Source organism: Rhea pennata, chromosome 1 (assembly GCF_028389875.1).
Source record: "Rhea pennata isolate bPtePen1 chromosome 1, bPtePen1.pri, whole genome shotgun sequence".
In the NCBI taxonomy this organism is placed as follows: Eukaryota; Metazoa; Chordata; class Aves; order Rheiformes; family Rheidae; genus Rhea; species Rhea pennata.
In genome coordinates this window covers 205,380,679-205,398,588 of record NC_084663.1, presented here as the reverse complement: position 1 = coordinate 205,398,588, position 17,910 = coordinate 205,380,679, and the positions used below count along the sequence as shown (strand labels likewise).

General features: G+C 36.6%; 1 protein-coding gene across 1 annotated transcript in view; it reads right to left on the bottom strand.

Annotated features, from left to right (window-relative positions):
* Window positions 1-511: 511 nt before the first annotated feature.
* Window positions 512-17,910, bottom strand: part of SLC36A4 (solute carrier family 36 member 4) — a 133,758-nt gene continuing 116,359 nt past the window's right edge. Inside the window, exon 11 of the mRNA XM_062577925.1 lies at window positions 512-2,670. Within this exon, the coding sequence (XP_062433909.1) occupies window positions 2,366-2,670 (305 nt within the window). The 3' untranslated portion in view covers window positions 512-2,365. The remainder of the gene's footprint in view (window positions 2,671-17,910) is intronic.

The following is a 17,910-nucleotide window of genomic DNA, read 5'->3' as shown; positions in this document are numbered from 1 at the left end:
AAATGAAAATGAGAACACTGCTTAGAACTATCATTTGAGAAAATACACGCAGTTCAAACTTCATGTTATATTGCATCCCTCTATCAGAAATGCTTTAAGGAAAATGGAGATGAAAGGGCTCTAATACCACATGGAAGATGACTGGGAAAATATTCTAGAGAGAAAGAATAAATAAACGTGTGTGCATGTGTGCGTGTGTGCGTGTGAGTGAGAGACTAGATTATTTTAGCACTATGATGCTGATACCAAATGGTAAGTTCCTAAGAAATGCTCTGAAGGCAACTAAAATATTGCATATATTCCTATCTTAATTTCTATGAATATAATTGAAGGGTTTTGGTATATCAGATTTCTTGGGGAAATGTTATAATTAGATATATGTCTTAGAAAAAGGAGTTTCTTCATAACAAGAACAAGTATGATAAATTTTTATTTTACAAAACATACAGTCTTTAGCAAACAAAACCAAAAACATGGCTTGGTGTTTGGAGTTAAATTCAACTGTGCAGTGTGAGCCAGGAAGTCAAAATTGAACCCTGAAAAGGCAAGATTCTTGCTGGGGATCTGGAAAATGCTCAGGCTTGCTGCAGAAAATTCATTTCTACCCTGTAACTAGTTTATCAATGTGTTCTTTTTCTCTTCAAAATGGAGAAAAGAAGCAAAATACAGTAATGGGCATGTTAGATCCTATTTAAGGCAGAACATAAGCATGCAAAAATAATTTAGTATGTTCTAATAGAAATACAAACAGGCAGTCTACAGAATTCTAGCAATAGATAGAAAAATACAGCATTTCGTACATTCGTGCAGTTGCAATTAAGGATAGAGTAATGATATAAAAAATGAGTTGGAACAGGAGTTACCAAAATGTAGAAAAATAAACTACTTATATCATCATTTGTGATGTTAGATGTTTTTTGCATCATTAAAGAGAATAATATTGCTCTGATAAATAACAATATCCTGTAACATTGCATCCAAAATCCAAAGTGGATAAATAACTTTCTAAAAAGAAAAAAAATAATATTTTACACGTATACCCTACATCTCATAATAAGCTGTACCTCTTTACAAAGTACCAGTAGTTGAAAGTAAATCCTGAGATAACCCACTCCTTCAGACAACCTGCAGGAGGCTTCAAAGCACGTCCTCTGTGCCTAAACTCAAAGTGCTGTGGAATCACAGTTCTTTTACAAACAACCCGCAGCCTATACGTGTGAAAGTACAGCATAAACTCCATTCTAGAAAGCAGTGTCTGATCCTTTCCTCTCTCATGTAAAAGTTAACATCGGGAATCCTTAAGCTGCTTGGACCAGCCAGGCCCCTGCAGCTCTCCAGGGCTTCACTGATGCCATCTGCTTGGAGCAGCTCATGGTACAGGAACATATAGTAACAGATCATGCACGATGGGAAGTAGGTTCCTGAAGGAACTGGCTCTCTTTCAGTCTAATAGAAGATATAACCTTTACCTCTAAACCTTGCCTCTCTGCCTGTCTTGACCACTCTTCAGCTTCAATGTTAGTATGGTCAGTGTGGAAAAAAAAAAAAAAAAAAAAAAAGTTTTTATGCTTACTGGAATCTAACCCACGAAGTGTGATGATCTGTTCTACTCATATTAACCAAAAAGGGCTTGGGCCTTCCTATTGCTTGAAAAATTCACCTGGAAGCCACTGTGAAAAGACTGAACAAGAGTCATACTCATTCTGCACAACACACTATGACTCAAGATCTAATAATTCCCAGGAACCAGACCTAGGCAACTACAATTACACAAAAGCTTTTCCAGGGCAAATGTCCAAGCCCCAAGAATGGGAAAAAATAATCAAAGCTTTTAATTTCTAAAACCACAGTATCTCTGGTTTACTGGGGTGCAATTCACTGCTTCAGAGACAGTCAAGAGAGGGTCTGTACATCACTGAACTCCTACACAAACCCTGACAACAGAGTGCCTCGTGCCTAAGTATGCCATAGAAGTACCTCGACCTTATGTTTGGATGTGAATAGACTGAATTGCACTTTTTCTGTGGAGGAAGACATCCTGACTTCTTTATGAAAATTCCTTTTTTTTCTTGCAAATAATATAAAATTGTATTTTCTTCCAATATATTTTTTAAAAAGTCCTGATGTCAATTCAGTTTTTCACTAAACGGGCAGACAAGATTGAGAGCAGAGGGGTTAATTCAGATAGCAGAAGGAATGATGGAAGGAACAAAAAAGAGAGCGAGAAAGAGTTGTTTTTCAAAAAAATCATATAAAACCCATTGGAATTTGTCCCACACATAGGTCTGCCATTCATCCAGGATTTCTTTTTACCAAACAGACCCTACAGACAGGAACAAAAATGATTTGTGGCACCTGATTATTATTAGAAGCCAGTCATCAAGTCTGTAGTGTTCACATCTGCAGAGATGCTCTCTGTTGTATTAACTATGACTGTGGATGCAGGATAAATGATCTCTTCAATGGTCACATATGTCCCTGTTAAAAATCCAACAACACCAATGATAGCTATAAAAATATCTTTAAGTATCATCCATAGACTTATATTTTCCTTGTAGAATGTGAGAATTTCAACCAGAGGAGGTAGAATCAAAGCCAGGGTACTGCTGCTGACAGCTCCAACGAAAGAAATCACCAGGTCTAGGCGAGGGATCAAAATTGCTACAGCACCTAAAAGACAAGAAAAGTACTTGTGGCTTCAGATTCAACATCATCATGGGAAACAAAACAGTGACAAACACATAACCTAGTGATGGCTTTTAAAAATTCTCTATCATCCACTATTTTGCCAGATGTGTATACTATGCAGATTCATGCACGTATTTCTGAGAAACATACATTTTAGTGCTGATGTGAAATTCAATTTCTATTTTGGACTTTTGCATGAGTTTACAGACTTCAAATTGAAGACTGTTTGCACTTAGAGCCTAAGAAAATTTGGCCTACAAAACATTAAGAAATGAGAAATATGAAATTATATGGAGATATTTTTACTTGTGTTTTTTTTTTAATGAAAAGATCAAAGTTCAGGATGGACAGTGGAAAGGGAAGGTTGTATACTGCATAGGCTATAGTAGGTAAAGATATATTACTAAAAATAATGTAAAAGAGAGAGGAAATTGTCCAAACTGGACACAAAACCTCCTGGTCACTTGGCATTCTCACAATTCTTTCAGCAACTTTTATCTATAAACTTGTCTCTTCAACAATCTTGGTTTCTACAGTTGCATTGATCTTGCATTTCTTCAGTAGCTGATCAGTTAACTAAACTCAGAACTCAGTTCTGGCAGCAGGTTATTGTGAAAAGAAGGTCCCCGAAGCCCTTCAGCATGGCATGGCTGATCTTATCTCTGTAAACTACACCATTCTGCAGACAGAATTCATCCTTACAAGAGGACCAGAATCTCTTCTGATTTTAACTCCTTTGGCTTGCAACTCTATGCAGGTTACTCTATTAATTTGGATTTACCAATTCATCATGTAATTTTTCCAATCCTTTATTAAAAGACAGTTTTCAGATGCCAGCTGAGCACAGGCTCAAATATGATTTTGTATGTGAGGTGCAAACAGTTGTCTTTTTACCACTCATGAATGTATCCCCTTCTAGCTGCCAGACATTTTCAATTGCTTCTCATAAAGACAAGAAAGCCATGTGGAAGAAAGGGCATGGTGAAATTTAGCATAAAAAACATCAGCGCAACAAAACTACTGTGTAATATATTTTGGTTCTTCCATACCTTCCTTCTTAACCCATAAACCATAATAATCTCTTACAAGAAAAGCATGTTTGGCTTTGGAGTAACTCATCCATCTACCAAATATTATGGAAATAATGTCAATGTCAACAACAAAAGAACCCAAATCAACTGGGAAGGATATCCTCAATATAGCCTGTGAGGACGAAAACTAAAAAGTAAAAGGTAATATACTCAAAATACGTAAGTGTTCATGTTTTATATTGAGAGTATTTAACCTGAGGAATTCTGCATTGGCAAATAAGCTCATGACAGCAGAGACACGGGTTACTAAGTGTACGTGCTGCAGCACAGTACAGACTTTGTTTAGGTTCCAATGCGGTACAGCACATGATCCCAACACATAAGACTGGCTATGAGCTCGCCCTTTGCTAGTTCAAATTTCCTTGCACTTCCAATTCTGAGATAAGCGTGTCTGCAGAGAGAGGTCAGTTCTGTCTACTCCTTGGTGAAGATAAAAACAAAATTCACTTGTAGAACATACAGCTATCTCCTGCTACTGTTACACTTTTAAATAAAAACTACAGTCACATCATGTAAAAGGGAGGTATGACCAAAGGTATGAGCCCACAGAAATATAAAGGATAAAGGATTCTCCAACCCGCCGTGTTTGCAAGAATTAAACCATGCACAGATCTGCCAAGAAAAACCCATTAACTGCATGTCATGACTATAGTTTATGAGTACCTTATGAATTCTATGGAGATACGAGAGACAGCACATGGCCAAAGGAGCTTAGACAGAGGGTGTCCTTCAGAAAAACTCAGGAACACCATGATACTGAACAGTAGATCAGTCAAGTGTTTTATTCTACTGTTATGACTAATTATTCAGAAAGTCAAACATCATAAATTGTTTCTTCCATTACATGGATGTGACATTTAAAGACTGGGAATGCCACATGTTTTTACATTATCTAGGGCAAAGCTGAAAGGAATGAGAAAAAAATTACACCGTTTAATAAAAGTCATGAAGAACCCACCTCTACAATTTTAGTGAACACAACACCCACTAAAGCCAAAGAAACAGACATTGCAAGTACCCAAGAAGAGCACTCAGACCAGGACGACTGGCAATCCTGCTTGATACTTACACAGTAATGCAAAATGTGTAAGTAATTGAAAACTAGAGTTGAAGTATATTTGCAATGACTGGTAAAACTCTCCGCTAATGAATATGTTGAAAATTCTGAAGCAGAAGAGAGAGTTGAACATTTATTATCTTGCTAATTTAACAGATGTAGTGGGTGTAAATACATTAAATACAGATTTTTAACTTCTGTAATAGGCCTCTTTCAATTCTATATGTATGTCCACAATTAAGCAGATACTCATTAATTTTACAGTTCATAGCTTTGTTTGAAATGTTCTGCTTGATTACAAATAATGAGAAAAATTTTCATACTTTTAAGTTGGAAAAACCAAAACTACACAGTTCATAATTGCTTTAGTTTATAGAAAAGAAAATACTGTGCATTGGTTTGGATCATGTCAAATGTTTGCCTGGCTCATATGAATTCTTATGAATTTGTATATTTCTGTAGGAGGGGGTTTGAAAAAGTATCTCAAGTTTTATTTAATATCTTATTTTAGTTTGTACCAATCTGACAGAACTATGACTCATGCTTATTTTGTACCAAAGAATGTCTTCAAGGGTTAAGAATGGGGTCAGGTTTCCAAGAGAAGCAAACAAGGGGCATTTCTGCAGGCAGAGCGCTTGAATTTCCCTGGCCTAGTTAAACTTAAAAGTACAAAGTTAAGAAATTCTGAGCTTTGATCAGGAGTCATGAAACTTTCTGTTTTGGAAGCTCTGGGAATCCTAACTGAAGAAAGGAAGTCCTACAATATTAATATGAGACTTACTTTGGGCAACAGTTAAATTGTCTTCAGGCTTCAGTGAAAGAGTAAGAACCATACGAACAAAATATCTCACAGAGATAACAAGAGACTGTAACATACTGCTTCTTTAGGAAACTCTGCTGTTTAATCTCAAGAATTAGCAATACAGGATTCCACAGTCTGTCTCAACCATGTAGTAACACGTTTGTGTGGGTTGAGTTTTTTTGAAGGAATACTATAGTAGAATATTTTTATTTTCTTAAGGGTCATATCATCCCAGTAGAGAGATATCCTTAATTTTATTCTGTTATTTTTATAGAGCTACTTTTTTTACAATTTTCTCTTCTTGTTACCGAATCAGCAAGTGATTAGCCAGATTTACTTGCTAAGGTAAATTTCAGTGAGATAACTGGGAACAAAAACACTTTCTCCATGTCTTTAATACTGACCAAAGAAGGTGAATTAGAATTGCAGCTGAAGTGAAATATGTGATTATCATATTCCACTACTTCCTCTAGTAATCACATGTTCGACTACCTTATTTCTATCAAAAAGTATTTCATATGCCATGCTACATCCCACATAATGAGCAAAATGAGCACAAGAGTAATTAGGTTCTATATGCCTACATAAATATTGAATTATGATTTTGGTTCTCGTTTCCAGATATTGCCAGAATTTAGATTGTATTTGTGTTTTGATATTTAGACATAATTCTGATGGAAACCAAGTCAGAAGTATTTATACATGTGCATTTGAAAGAAATAAGTAATCCATATCAGATCATAGAATCAATGGTCTGAGCAAATTGTCCTAACAAAAAATTTTATAAATATACATGATCAAAGAAATTGAGGGCTTCCTAAGAATGTCAAGTAAGAGTAGACACAGAATAGAACAGACAATACAGAATAGACAAATGTTAGATATTACAAGAAAATGGTAACATCACACAGCTAGAGAGCAAAATAATTGTCTCAAGTGATATACAACCACTGTCCTTCAAAGACGCAGACAGTGCTGAAGAAGTCCTTGTTTCAATTGCACTGATTAAATGGAAGGGAACTCCTATCCCTCAAATGCCACCTATCGCTGTTGCTGCAGCACACTACAGCTTGGCTTCATGTGCAGAAGAACAACTGCAGCTATTGTACATTGCTACACAGATTTCTACAGATTTATAACAGATCCATAACAGATTATCCAGTGTTGAACTTTTTATTTTGTTGAGTGTGAAGATAGCCGTAGCAGAGTAACTAGACAAATTCTACTCTCAGTGTTTACCCAATTTCTGTGCATTTACCACAGCGGACATCCTTCAGGATGAGGAGCAGACTGAACCCAAGTCTCCTCCTTTTCAGAAGGAGCTCTGATTACTAAACTAGCTTCTGAGCAGAGTGAAAGGTCACATACATCAAACCAAGAACATCTGTATTTGCTGCAGGCGATTCTACAATTTGGGCAGACCTCAGCTATCACAGTGGTAAGTGTTTAAATAGTCACAGTACAGTTCAGGCTTATGCTTCTACATTCTGCAGGAAGTCAGCACACCACAGACTTACTCTATATTTGCTCCTCTTCTTTAACACTAAATCCAAGGACTAGAGCACTAGCACGTTAAAGATAAATCTCTGACATACATTTTCAGGACAACTGGAGTTTAAAGATTTTCTAAATGCACAGAACAAATTCCTTTTCTTAACAAGACAGAGGCCTGTGATATGGCAAAGAAAGACAATGCCCTTTTAAGCAGAAAAAGAATGTGTACAATTAAGTGTTTACCAGAGAATTCTACTACAAGCAAAATGGTCAGATTTGCACTTTGTTATGCAATACGAAAAAAAAAAATCTCTTTCACAGTTTGACCATGGCATTCAGATTCTTGGAGGGGAAAAAAAAAGCAAAAAAACAAACTTGCAATTACTCTTTCCTTGGCATATGTTTATTTCCATGTTTAAAAAAGTTATACTGAATGGAAATACTTAGTGCATTACTAAGGAACAGACCTTGACTGAACTAAGAAGCTGCTATACAGCAATAAGATGAGAAGCAACAGAGAGAAGTTGGAACACAGGAAACTTCAGTTAGATATTAGGAAATTCCTTTCAATTTTTACCATGAGTGAGGTCAAACCCTGGGAACAGGTTGTTAAGAGAGGCTGTACAAACTCCATCCTCGGAGGTTGCAAAGATTCGACCGGACATAGCCCTGAGCAATCTGACTGAATTACACTGGCTTCGAGCAGGAGGCTGGACTATTTCACTTACGGAGGTCCTCTTCCAACCTAAATTATTCTATGATTCTAAGTGTTCCTAGGTTTATTTTTCCTGTTTTTCTGAGTACCCTGAAGACTACAGTGAGGATAATTTAAAGATTCTTGGTCTCCGAAGACAACACACACACACACAGATCATATTAGCTGAAAGATCATGGCAATACCACGACTCCTCAGATGTATTCTTACATTGACTGTACTGTATTTTGCCAACCTGGCTCAGTCACTTCTGTGACTTTCAGTGCAGGCAGGCAATAGGCTTAGGAGGGAATTATAACAACAAGTAGTACTTACACACATTTAAAAGGACACTCTTAACCCATATAAAGCATTTGACATACAAAGCACTTTGTGGGATGCCTAAAGGTATTCACATATTCACCAGTTTACACACACACAACATTTTCTCAGTGTCGTCTGTCTAGGACTTGAGCATCCAAAGTACAGCTAACTGGAACCATGATTCCTGAAACTGATGTGCTTGACAGAAAGCAGATTCAGGAAGTATTCAAATTAGACTTTTGTTCTCTTAAAAAAAAATAAAGTATAAAGTAAAAACATTACTTCAGGAGCTCTGTGAAGCATCATAGTGCTTTTTACTGCAGCATCATCTCACATACTATTAGAAAGATGTTTTGCTTTAAAACTTCCAAAAATGAAAAAGGCCACAATTATGCAAAAGCATCCATGAATGCCATACTCCCATGCAGAACTTCACTGAATTGAGTAGAGATTCGATCAAGTATAGAAAATATCATACCTAGTCACAGATCAATTATTCATTGATCTGAATGAACAATGAGACGAGAGTCTCAACTTGTGTCTCAAAACACCAGCCTGAATCCTTCCTCCTATGCTAACATTCCAGCCTTTGCTCCCTATCCAGCTTTCCTGATTGCAATACTGCTCAATCAGTCAAACTGACATCCTGTTCTTCATTTTATCATATTGCCATGTTCCCAGATCCTCTTACCTACTGCATCATCCTCACATTGTCTTCTAACTCACCCCTCCTTTTCTGCAACACTCTCCTCCATTCTGTCCAAGTTCTTCCTACACCTCCTACGACAGAAAAACCCCAGAAAGTTCAGTAGGTTTAGCTGCAAAGAAGTCTGCAGACCGGTCACCTGGAAAGACTGGATATCTATGTCTTCTCAGTGCTTGGCCATTTGACAGAGGATCTGTGTTGTGTTTTCTGTGCAAATGTACTTCAGTCGTCAATGCAAGAGTCGTATCATCCCTCTTGGCTTGCACGCTGGCAAAACAGCACATGCTACATCTCAGACATCAGCTGGTCCGGCAACCCTTGGGCTACCAAACTGCAGGCTGATTTAGAGGATCACAATGAATCATTTATCCCTCTTTCATGAAACAATAATACATTTATCAGGTCACAATGAAAACAATGCAAATTTAAAAAATAAATGACAAAATCTAACAGGGTTTATTTTTTTCAGAAAAAATAGCTATTCATTTTAAAAAAAGAAAAAAAGAAAGAAAGCGTTTCCCAAGGGTTCATAGTGCAAATGAAACTGTGTTTTGATAGCTTATGTAATAATAAATGTAAGACTGAATAAAAACCTGCTATTAATCTGGAGACAAACTGTCTAATGCAAATAGTTAATTAAAAGTATTTGTGAATAATTTACAGAGCTTCACACACAAGAAAAAACAAATCTACATATTGAAAAAATCTACATACATATCAGGATTTTAGATAAAGATCCTGATATTAAATAATTGTGAATTAGAAAGTTATTTTTTCTGACTACAAGCACTAATTAACATAAGGCTTGAGGTGGTGTTGGTTTGCTTTACATATTCTTCGAGGCATCAAAAGAATAAGAGATACCTTCAGAAGGTGATTTCTTTAAAAGGTATTTAGATTCAATTTTCAAAAAATCATTTTTTAAATCCAATTACTTAAAACATTTACTTTTAAATACTAGTTCAATCTCAAAAGCAAAACCAAACAGGTAAAGGAACAATGGAGGAACAAAATTGCAGCTATACTGCACAAGGTGACAAATTCCACTTCCACACTAGAGAGAAAAAGAGATACAGCTAGGATCTAGGACAACCACACACATCATACGGTTTTGCTTTATTTCCTTTGGAGTGAAAAACCTTTTCATCACTATCTTCCAGCAATATACAGTATGCCTTGAGAGACTGGAAGAACTTCGCTTCTAACTTTCCACTTGCCCTTGCATTACTACTCACTGCTTTGGCTTTGTCCTGTTTTGGTGGGAAGCAGTAGAGTCATACGAGAGACAATGGTTTAAATAACTTTACCCTTCCTAATGAGAAGTAAGCAAGGGTGTGCTGCCCGCCCCGGAACAGCACAGCCATAATAACCTGTTCAGTCAGTGGGCAGATGCCTTCTCTCCCCCGAAGCCTCCACATCAGTGCCTCAAAGATATGGAAATCGTTTCACTTTTTAAAAGCACTTTGCATCAGAGAGGCTTGTTTACTCTTGGTCAAATGTCAAAGCACTAGTTAATAAATCGCTCAGCCTTGTAATCCTATTTGTACTGGGGTTGTGTCTGCCACTCCACATAAAATCTTCAAGATTATTTTTAAGTGTCCTTCTTGGATGCTAAGACTTTAAAAAAAAAATTGGCAGTGAGAGATCAAGGAAGTTTCTCATGATGCAGTTTGTAGGAATTACACCACTTTGATTTTCATAGAACTAGCATGCGCGGACGCTTGGCATAGTATACACTGAATTATGTGCAAATGTGTTTCAGTATTCAATTGACTAGAGCTGGTGGGCTCGCATCAGACATCTGGTTACACTGTTATCTTTGAAAGGTCATGTTTACTCATCTCTGTAACAAATTTATTTCAGCTTTGCTACTGACCCTTTAAAATACAAACTTGTTCAGCCATATTTAAGAGGAGTAAGTTAAACAACTGCTATATGCAACTAGATTCAATAAATGAGAGTAGAGCACAAAGCAAAAAGTATTAACACTGAAGTCTGCACAGATAATCTCACACCGTTACGGGGTTGATACTTTACCTAGAGCCGATCACTTTGGGACATCTGATTGTACAGATTCACCAGAGGTGAGTCTGTTATTAAACTTCTGCCCCTCTGCCTCAGTCTCTTACAATAAATTGCTACTTTGAGACTGCTCAATGTTGCAAGTGGAAGTGAAGGTTGCTGGTGCAAAGACCAGACTATTTTAGCCATAGGCAGCAGAGATGAAAAGAGTTGAGAGCAAGAGCAAATCCTTGAAGAGTCAACTGTGCTGCTCCTGAGCTGCTGGAAAGGCATAACCGCCTCCAGGCACTGCCCTGACTCCATACTCCCCAGCCTTTCTCTTCTCTGCAGTATCAATATCAAGCTATGTCACAGGAAAGAAAGTAGTAACCCATAGCTGCTTTGCTGTCACATACCCAAAGCCAGACCTGGGGTAGCCTGAATAAGCTAAAACTTATTCTATACAAAAAGCAGCTTGTTTTGCCCTCACCCTTGGTGGGGGGGGGGGGGAACTGTTATGTATCTTTTGGCTACTGTATGAAGTGAGCAAAAAATAAAACAATTATGAGTAAATTTAATATACTTAGCTTTGGAATAGTTAAAGCTATGTATCTTCACCCTTCAAGTTTATTGCCCTATTTTGTAACCAAAACATTTTTCTCTATTAAAGATGATTAAAGGAACTCATTGAGATGAAAAAAAATGTACGTATGTATATGCTTCTGTGGAATTCCTTCATGAGAAATGGAAGCCATAAAGCTGCAAAAAAACATACTAGTTGTACTAGACAATTTATTTTCTCTAATTACCATCTAAGGACTAAAAATTTATTAACTAACAGATTAAGTCAATCTCCCCTCCCCAAAAAGTTTTAGATGAATTATAGAACAAGGAGATTCTGTCCTGAAAAACTGTAATAAAACTTCTGTTTTGGAGTTTGTAATCTCTGTTTGAAGGGGGTTGTGTGTAGTACAGTTACCATTAGCACAAACACATTAATTTGCTAAGCTGGAGAATACGGAAAAGTAGTTACTAAAAAGTTACTGAAAAGTAATCCTGCTTAAGATTAATATATAATAGCACAATTAAGGGAAGAACTATTTAATCTTGGAACTTCTTTATGTGTTCAGGTGGTGTAATATATTACTTACATTCCAGAGGATCAGGAAATTGTACATTACATGCTACTGGGCCTCCTTCTCAAAACTTCCTTATTATGACTTGACTTCAGTGCAGAGACTCGTGGAACCTCTGAAAACACTAACCTATATTATGTTTAGGGAAAGCTAACCAAATATATTCAAACAGAAAAAGGGAAGGTGAGCAAAGAAAGCAGCTGCTCCACAAATGGGTTAACAGCCCAACCTGTGATGCCTTTTAATTTGAGTTTGGACACCAAATGGACAAGAGGCACTGGGCAGAAATTGAAGCACAGGAAGTTCCGCCTGAGCGTGAGGGGGAATTTCTTCCCTGTGACAGTGACGGAGCCCTGGCACAGGTTGCCCAGAGAGGTTGTGGAGTCTCCTTCTCTGGAGATCTTCAAGGCCTGCCTGGATGCAACCCTGTCTAACATGCTCTAGGTGACCCTGCTGAGCAGGGGGGTTGGACTAGATGATCTCCAGAGGTCCCTTCCAACCTTACTGATTCTATGAAAAGTAAGGAAAGGTAAAATATATCCTTTTAATTCAATAGATCCATTGTTTTTCTATTAACAAAGACAAGAGGATATCATAATCTTCTTACAACTGATTCAGATCATCTCTTTTCTTAGTTCCATTCTCTGAGAACTAATTACTCCCTCACTTCCACCCATGCTTGCTTACCTTAGCTTTCTAAAATCATTACAGATTTTTTCAAAGAAAAAAATAGTGAAAGGGGCCAAAAATCCCACTTTTATAAAACTTTAAATCTCAAGGAATTGGATAATGGTGTTTTTATTGTGGTTTCCTAAGTAAGAAAGATCTGTGGATAATTACTTCCTTTTAGAGAAACAGAAAGCACAGCTTGTCCAAGTTTGAACACATTCAAAACATTATACTATCTGCTGCATATAATAATATGGTGGTCACAATGAATGTTAATATATGCTTTTCATTAAGGAAAAATAGATTTCAAACTATTAATTTATGTATTTTTTTATCACTTGAAGGGTAAGGCAAACAAAGCTATATAAATGCCCGTTGCAAGTCCAGAAGTGGATTTCTAAAAGAGAAGATAATCAATGACCTTATATCTGTTGCAAAGTGTAGTTTACTGTCAGCTGAAGGTCATTTCCTGAATATGCTGAAAACCGGTTCTACGTGCTAAAAATACGTATCCCAAGAAAGACTACTGGCAACCTTACCGACATACTTCTTGATCGCATTTCTAGGGATTTACAAATGTTAAGTAACCTATGGGAATTGTAGCAGGCAATGTTAGAAACTGTGAAACGCTGTTCCCTTAACCATGAAAAATGTATTGCATCCACTGTAAGCATTGTTATATTAACTTCTACTAAAAAATAGAAGTGACTTCAAAATTCTGTTTAAAACATTATGCAATTAAATTATACTTTCTCAAAGTCTGTTTACTTCCTGGAAATAAGATCTGTAACAATCAGTAGAAGATATCCGGCCCCTTAAACAAGTAATGCAGAAACCATGATATCCATCGAGGCTTTGCAGGATGTGATTTGACAGTGCCTTGATCAAATTTGAGTGAATGTCATGGTCTGTGCAAATCTCCTTCACTGAGTGATATTTTTATGTTAGCCAGCAAGAAATGGATCAGATTTCATTCTGTACTAAAGTCACATTCATAAAAGGACTCCAAAACTCAACAAAGTCTCTGAGACTTTCCAAGATTTCAGCTTTTGTTGCGGACATCCCAATTAACTAATTTAGTAACTACTGAACTACTCATTCCTCAAAAAAAGGAGAGAATCTTTCTTTAAGTCTAAGGAATTTAAATCCAAACTAGCTTAAATAATTGATTTTTAATCATGATTCAAAGCTGAATTTAAATCAATATTTTAACCCTTATACTTGCATTATACTTTACCAGTTTTGTTTTGGGGAGGTTATTTTTAGTAAATTTCCTTAAAAAGATATTAAATCCTACTGGGCACACCTGAGAATACATCATAAGTTTTACAATATTTAAATAATAGCATAGTATGCTAAAGTATGCAGAGTATGTAAAGAATTACATAATGTGAAATACATTCACTTGTAATATTATTTTATGCATTTTTAATGTAAGAAAAAGGTGAATGGATTTTATTATTTACCAGGTTATCAACATTTTTGTCATTTGTGTTAAGCATCATTTAGATGTAAACCAGAATTCAGTCAAAATGCACAAACCAGGAATTTGGCAATGTTGTTCTTGGTGAAATAATCAGTTAGCAAATGCAGTATTCCAGCTGCAATGCAGGCTCATAGTGCTACATATGTTACAAACCTGATACTTCAGTCCCCAGAGAAATTATAGCCACCTTCAAGCAGGAAGCTAAAATCTGATTTCACAAATTGTTAAAAGTTTCCCATAAAATGCAAATGCCTGACTTCTCATGTGGTTTTTAAGTGTTTTGAACTGGCCTGCTTATTTGGGCTATAAAAATGCAGCGTTTTTCAGTGCTGTGTGTGATAGGTACTACATTATTACTGACATGCTAGTCAATAGCTTGTGAATTTACTGCAGCATTACAAAAGTGAGTTCACAAATAATGTCCATAAAAAGACAGCAATCACACTGCAGTAGGATGACCAACATATTTCCAAAATAATGCTTGCAACAGCTGCTGTCACAGGCAAAAATTAGTTAGAGCCTGCTGGGTTGATTTATGATATAGAGAAAACACATTACCAAGTGCCTTGGCCTCACAGAGAGAACCACATACACTAGCTAGTTCCAGTTCGTCTCCCAGTGATGACAGGTTCGGGCAGATTAAGTACAGAATTATGGCCTAGAGTCTGCATCCTTCAAAAAGATTTAGCTACCTATAGATTTGGATTCTTAATTTGTAGGCATTTCACCTCACAGAGTAAAGTCCAGACAGAACAGCTTTCTTCACCACATAGGAAAGTCCGACTGCCAAATGCGTAGCCTGCTTGCACCAGGCACAGCGATGGGGCCGAAGCACTCTTCCTCTCTGGGTCTGGCCAGTCGTGCTTGCTGCATGCATGGATTTACTGGGAGGGAGAGTGGTCAGCCACTGATTTTTTGTTAGATGACTGGAAACACATGCTATAGGTTATGCATGCCCACGAGAAGGATTCAGCTCCTCCAGCACTTGTCCTTCATTTTCCTGCTCCCCAGGTAGATCGGTGCCCAATGTAAACAGCTGGCTGCATGTCGGAGGCATGCAGCTCCACACAATATCCTTCAGCTGTAAGTTCCATGGGACTCACTCACTCACTATCATCTTTTCAACTTGACAGGAGGCAAAACAATAACCTAATCCTTACAGCAGGAAGAAGAGGATTCAGTTCAATGCTTTCCTCAGGTAGACGAGACTTATATCGCATCTCAAATGTCCTAAACACCAAGCTTTAGCTTCAGCTCAACAGAAGTTGTAAAAGTGCTGTGCCAGTTTGGTGAACAAAAGACATGTAAAATTTTGGGGATCAGAAAGAGAATTCAAGAAAGTGTTATTTCCTAGTGCTGTGCTGAAGAAATGTAGCAGTCAGTTGGGAGGCTTGGGTTCTGCCTTTTTATTAATGAACTTCCGAACAGGAAGTCTGGAAGTAATCACATTTACCAACCACATAAAGCTGCCAGGAACTGTCCAACACAGAAGAAGAGCTGGGTATCATACAGCAAGGGTTAGACGCAGCAACTGCACAGGTGGACATGGGATGAAGTAACACAGAGCGTGAAGTCACCGAGTGAGATTCTAAGACCTGGTTTTATTTTCTAGAAATTAAATATATAGTCTAACATGTGCCAGGCTCCATTTAGAGCTCTGCAGAGAAAATATGCATCTCCACATGATTCATCTTGTTCCAAGTAGTCAGAATGAATTCTTTTTGGAATTGCCTCTTTCTCTAAAGGATGCCTAGCTGCAAGTAGGTAAGCACTCACTTGACTTTTAGATGGCTGAAGTTTGGTGAGATGGACCTCACTCTCATGGAACAGTTTGGATTGACTTCTCATTAGGATTTTCAATAATAGTTTAAAGTAATTCAAAGAAAACTCAAATTATCATCACCTGCCACTCTGATTACCTACTCATCCCAAAACTGGCTGTAGGCAGAGGCACTCATGTACCTATGCAGACCCCTCCAAATCAAGCACTACCTGCACAGGCATGGGTCAGGCAGGTACACCTACAGGATAAGGACCTTCCAGTCCAGTTCTCACTGCATATGGAAGTGTGGCTAATTCACACAATCAAATCTCCAATAGGTAAGGGACAGCACAAAGAACTGCCAGAACTGCCTAACCTTAACAAAGCAAAATGGGGTTTGCTGTTCCTAGACTCAGACCTTCAGATACAATGGTTGTGCAAAGCTATATAATTTTCTTACCTAAAGAGAGGTAAATCTTAATTTGTCTTACACAATAAAAGCAGCACAATAAAATAAGCAGCCATGCCACTGCCTATCAAAAATCAAAAATAACAGCGGTTGTCTTGTAATGAATATGAAGACAAACTGTATATCCTTTATTTAGAAATAATTAGATGATTTCTCAATAAAAAGCAGTTTGAACTGTTAGGACTTGAATAAAAAAGCATAAGTAAGAATGAAATTCTAAACTAAAATTCTTTCATATGCGTTTAAGCTGCTGGATATTTTGTTCTTCATAGAAATACAGAGCCAGGTACACAAACTCTTTCATCTTTTCATAGTGTCATCAGTGCTTGAGGAAAAAATGCCTAATATACTAACAACAACATATTTAACTAACCACTTCACAAACAGCTATCAGATTTAATATAATAAGTATGTCATTCTATTTGAGCAAAAGGTATTTTTCTGAAGTCCATCTTCACTTTATTATTTGCATGAAAATGCATGTCAAATATTTCATTCTATTAAAAAAAAAATCTAAGGGACTACACTGAGAGTACTTAGATTATATTATTCCAAAAAAAAGGTGTTTTTGATACATAAATCCATGCTATAACTGGTTAACTTTGTTTGCACATGGAAATACGTAAGCAAGAAGGCCACAGAAACATGTCCTAAAATGTATTACTTTAACTGTATTTTTCATAAAACTGTTTTCTTTTACCTGTATATTTCATAAAAGTGAATTAAATGTATTAACACCACATTTTAATCCTGATTTATTTTGTTTTATCATAATTCCCGTAATTTTTAATGAAAAAATAGGACCTGTTAATTGTGACCTTTTTTGTAAAGAAGTCAATGAACTGAATTTTGGCAACTTTAAAAACAGAAATATAAGGAGAAACATAAATCCACTGAGAGCGATGAAAAAAATTCTTTGTGTACTTTAATAGCAAAACTTCATGTCTAGCCTCTAAATTTTACAGATAAATTGAGTTTATAGTTTTCACCTACAAAATAAACTTACTTTCTTTTTACTGCTGATTTATAAGAATATTTATATTTTGTCATTTTTAAAGATCCTGAAATAGCTGATTCACTCACATTTTGTCAGTGGAATTCTCAGCTTTTCTGCAGGGTTTTTAAACTTGATCTCCACTTCAACACTTAAAAAGGATGGAATACATTTTAAAATCTGTGCATGTGTCAAAATACAAATTATCTAAGTGAAAAGGTTGCATTAGGACTTCTAGGGAAGCAGTTTTCTGAAATCACTTGCTTTCTACATTTCTCAAGTTCAGCACTCTGTAAGTAAGTTGCAGTTTAAAGAAGGTTTTTACTTAAGAATGAACCAGTTTATTCTTCTGTTCTATCACTGTCTACAGAAAACAGCAAGTAGTCATTATGTCAACTAATCTTCTGTTAAAAACAGTGAGAGTATTCACCTTTCAATATGTTTTATATTACTATATGCCAGTTATCCTTCTTCATGTTTCCCTTGTCCAAGTCTGTTTAAAATTTAATGTTGTGGAAACCCAAATCCCTCTGATTT